The sequence below is a fragment of the Echinops telfairi genome, unplaced genomic scaffold, assembly GCF_000313985.2.
Source record: "Echinops telfairi isolate 266 unplaced genomic scaffold, ASM31398v2 ScPeMD7_25;HRSCAF=90, whole genome shotgun sequence".
NCBI classification, from domain to species: domain Eukaryota; kingdom Metazoa; phylum Chordata; class Mammalia; order Afrosoricida; family Tenrecidae; genus Echinops; species Echinops telfairi.
In genome coordinates, this window is record NW_022103922.1 from 20,440,629 (window position 1) to 20,445,489 (window position 4,861).

The following is a 4,861-nucleotide window of genomic DNA, read 5'->3' on the forward strand; positions in this document are numbered from 1 at the left end:
AGCAGGTGATGCTAACAAGGAGCTGTTTGTCAAGGAGTTCAAGAACGAGAATAATGTTTTGAAACTGTGTGGTAGTAATTGTACAATACTTCTTGATGTGACTGAACTATGGAATGATATGATATCTGAATTAACCCTAAATAAAATAGTTTTGGGGGAAAAAGCAAGAAAATATTGCTAAAACAGCATTATCACCACTGCATGTTACGAAACCAAAATTTTTGTTAATATAATCCTTGGTGAGTGTTCTATAAAAATATCCCAAAGAATGCAAACATGTTGATTAATCTACATATAAAAAATCTGGTTTTAATGTTGGTCAACAGTAGCAAGCTACCCAGCCTTTCTATTAGTTGCTCCTTTTTTTCTTTCAAGTGGGAGGTGGCACTGACCTCTTAAAGGTTCTTATAAAGCTGCTAAATGAAATAACTTGTGCAGGGGGTGCAGCCAGCAGAATGGCAACAAAAAAGAAATTACTTGACTATCTAATTACACAGAAGATTCTCTCTTAAACTTATCCCAAATGTATATAAATCTAAGACAATCCCCTTGAACAAGGGTAGCGTGTATGTATTATAAGGGGGATTTAGCACAGGAGAAGACAGGGAAAAAAAACACAAGGAAGTATGGAAATAAAAAGTTTTTGTCATTCATGCATTCATACTTAACAGAATAGTTTTATTACAGTTTAACAAAAATGAATCATTTCACTCTGGGGAATTTTAGAAAATATCCCAACTGTGGAAAAGACTGTAAAAATACTAAATAATATCTTAAGTGTTTATGTGATGAAGCACTATTATAAATATTCTACACAGATTTAACTTATTCTCATAATTATTTTATGAGGTGGGTACTCTTATTATCATCTCTACAAGTTTATAAATATGGAAAGAGAGCCCACAGAGGTCCAGCAATTTTTACCACATAATTTTCATGGTATTATATAGTCTACGCATCCTGCCAAATATGTACTGTTTAAAACTTTTAAATTCCAGTTGACTATATAATATCTCAATTTGAGATAATTGTGTGTATCAGCCAAAGATGAAAGGAGAGATTATTCTTTGCAAGCCTCAAAAATTCTAGAAATATGAAAGTGAGAAAAGAAGCTTTTCACTGCAAAACTATCACTTATTTTTTCACATTATACACATATTAATCTTCTTTTTCACAATGGTAATCACCCTTCTCTTAGAAGGGACATTGAATGAATCTCATTTAATCTGACTCTATATAATTGAACTTCTCTTTTTCTAGCCACTTCCTCTCTAATTAAGGGTAATGATAGCCAAAATTCCTAGAGGAAAAATTTAACTTTTATCTTAAAATCACCTAGTGACGGAAGTGTTTGTGAATTCAAATCATCTTAAACATTTGGTTCATGGTGGATCTTCCACTGAAAGATTAATGGGTGAAGATTACCTACCTTGTTTTTAAAATACACCTCAATTGGCAAAATGAAGCCAGCATATCCAGATTCTTCTACTTTGTAAGGTGGGTCTTTGCACACTGCAACATTAGAAAGAGAACACAGGTGAGATGGGGGTAACAGACAAAACACATTCATCTTCAGTGAAAGAAACAAAATGTATTTCTATTGTCAAGCTCAGCCCCAATTTCTGTTGCCCCTCGGGGAAACCTTCTCAGCTAAGTCCCTGGTCTCCAGAAATTTTAACAAAATTTCGTAAAGAACATATTTGCTTATTCAAATCTTAGTCTAGCATTGATCAAAGTGCTATCTCTGCCTAGTGTTTAGCGTAAATCACTCCACCTCTGAATCGCTCGCTGTGGGCAGTTCTGATTCCAAACCAGAGTCCCGCAAGAGAATCGCTACCCATGAAACTCACTACCTCCCTGGAATGAAAAGAATACTTAATGAATTACTGTTCTACAGACAAAAGCTCAAAATCTAAGCACATCATAAGAATATATAAGAAATTGCAAGATACGACAAAATACCAATTTATAAACTATCAAGGGCTCATGAGGGAAGGGGGAGCAGGGAGGGAGGGGAAAAATGAGGACCTAATGTCGGGGGTTTAAGTGGAGAGAAAATGTTTTGAGAATAATGTACAAATGCGCTTTACACAATTGATGTGTGTACGGACTGCGATAACAGTTGTATGAGCCCCTAATAAAATGTTTTAAAAAAAAGAATATATAAGAAATCACAAGGATGTTGTATTTTTTATAAAATTGGGATAAAGCAAAAATCTTAGGAAAGTTCTTTGGGACTGAGAGATGTCTTAAGAAAGCTAAGCATGGTTTGTACTGCAGCTAAATTAAACAATCAAAACAAAACTAAATAAAAACCCATTGCCATTGCATTAATAGTGACCCTACAGTACGCAGAACTAACCCCCATAGGTCTTCCAAGACTTGTCATCTTGACAAAGGCAGACAGACTGTCACATTATTCTCCCAAGGAGTGGCTGGTGGAGTCACAATGCCCACCCAGAATATTATATATTCTGGTGCCGCACGAGGTTACCCATTGAGCTGCTAACCACGAGGTCAGCAGTTTGAAATCACCAGCCCTCTCTTCATAAGAAAGATGAGGCTCTCTACTCCTGTAAAGCATTCGAGTCTCAGAAACCCACAGAGGCTGTTCTACTCTGTCCTACAAGGTGTCTATGAGTAACATTAGCAGTTGAGCAATGAAGCATTAGACTACCAAGGCTCCCATATCAACCAGAAATTAAATGAAATGATCCCAGCAAGGAATGTCTGTTGACACCAACATAAGAAGTAAAAATGTCCCAAATACCAAGGCACAAAATCTTGCTACACCACCCAAGTCCTCCTTAGCAGGACACTAGCCTGGGTTTCCATGCCCCCTTCTCTTTGTTGCTTCCCAAATCTGCTGTGTTAACATTTGAATATCCCCGAGATATGCCATCTACCACCTTAGCTTCCTTCCTCCGCCTGTTATCCCAGCACATCTTGAATCTACTCTTGTGATTCTTTGCCAGTTCAAACCCCAGCTTCTACACAAAGCCGTTACAGACCACAAGGCACTACCACCCTTGCTTTCAAATCATCAACTGCCTGAATATTTGCTTGACACTCAGCAGATTACCTTATTACCATATATTCTGGTGCCGCACGAGGTTACCCATTGGGCTGCTAACCACGAGGTCAGCAGTTTGAAATCACCAGCCCTCTCTTCAGAAGAAAGATGAGGCTCTCTACTCCTGTAAAGCGTTTAGAGTCTCAGAAACCCACAGAGGTTGTTCTACTCTGCCCTACAAGTGTCTATGAGTAACACTGAGTCCATGGCGGTGAGTGTGAATTTAAACCTCCTGACGTCTTTTCATCCCTCAAGGGCAGTAAGAGTGTTCATCTCCATGAGGAAGGTGAAAAGTGTCAAAGGCTTAGGGTTTGGAAATCTTTATACCTGGGTTCTTGATGACATTGCCTTTGGTTTCTGATCTAGTTCCTAATTCTTATATAAGCCAACCTATCTCTGGATAGTTATTTCTCCTCTCTAAACTTCCAAGCCTCCTTCTAGACAATTGCTGAGGCTTATACAGTTTGAAGTATGTAAAAGGATACAACACCGGATCTGGCACACATCAAGTTCCCAATCAATGATTGACTGAGGCTAGAAATCTAACCATAACTAATCAATCATCTCTAAACTTTTTGGATAAAAATTAAAAAGAAACAAGCGAGCAGAGAGCCCTGAAACTGAACCAGAAGGTCAGGTTCATCCCCTTCACTTCCTTCCCCTTTAAACTGGAGGGGAATGACATCTACGCAGCTTTAAGCATGCCTGCTGGAACGCTAGAAAACTATGCACAGCAAGAGTTGGCTGCAAGGCCTTTTCATTACAGGTGATATTGATTATGTACATGGAAATTGGTGAGACAGTCCACTAATACAAATATGGTTACAAAGAAGTACCCTGAAGACAGGATTTGAATACTTCGCAGTCTGTTAGCTCATCTTAGGAAATGTACCCACACTGACAAGTAGTGAATTCAGAAAGAGATACCTCACCTGAACTTCCAAGTTTCTCTATTAAAAATGAAAGAGCAAAAGGACTCAATTCTTCATCCACTGGCCACCTGTCAACCTGTCATCAATATTCAAATACCCAGCACACTGGGGCACATACCACTAAATGCCCTGAGAACCCCAACCTTCTCCCAGCAAGGAGGCTAGGGTTACACACACAACATTTCCCGGCTACAGGGCTCCTGCTCAGAACAGCCAATGTCCAGGTTGCTTAGCAGGTCAATGCTATTTGAAAGACGTTCATTCCATGAGCTGCTGAAACACACCAGAGAATGTAGAGCTGTTTCTTGACATACTCTTTCGACTGTGTTGCAAATTCAATAGCTTAGGAGCCTGCTCAATACAGGCGTTACATCCCACGGGAACTTTGAAAGGTTCGGGGGCCTGTTTTGTTTTACAGTATCTTTCATGGAGTCTTTGTCTAAAGGGATTAAGGAACCAGAGTTGCCCATTCTCAGCCTGGGACCAGTTTTATCCTCCCATGAGCCACCACACTCATAAGTGAAGCTGCTCCGTGAGGATTCCGAAATGATAAATCTTGACAGAAGCGGCTTGCGTCATTCTTCGGAGCAGTGGGTGGGTTTGAACTGCCGGTCTCATGCTTAACAACCTACGGCTTAAAGCTACTGTGCCACTGGGGTTCCTCCTTTTTTTCTCACCATTTTATTGGGGGCTCTTACAGCTCTAATAATATTCCATACATCAATTGTATCAAGCACACTTGTACATACTTTGCCATCATCATTGCCAAGATATTTTCTGCTTGAGCCCTGATATAAGCTTTTCCCTCTCCCTCCCCCATCCTCCTCTAGCCTTGATCAATTCTATATTGTTATTT

General features: G+C 39.4%; 1 protein-coding gene across 1 annotated transcript in view; it reads right to left on the reverse strand.

Moving 5' to 3' along the window:
- MLLT3 (MLLT3 super elongation complex subunit) overlaps positions 1 to 4,861 on the reverse strand; it is a 297,998-nt gene that overhangs the window by 126,809 nt on the left and 166,328 nt on the right. Inside the window, exon 3 of the mRNA XM_045289372.1 lies at positions 1,430 to 1,512. Coding sequence (XP_045145307.1) covers positions 1,430 to 1,512 — 83 coding nt within the window. The remainder of the gene's footprint in view (positions 1 to 1,429; positions 1,513 to 4,861) is intronic.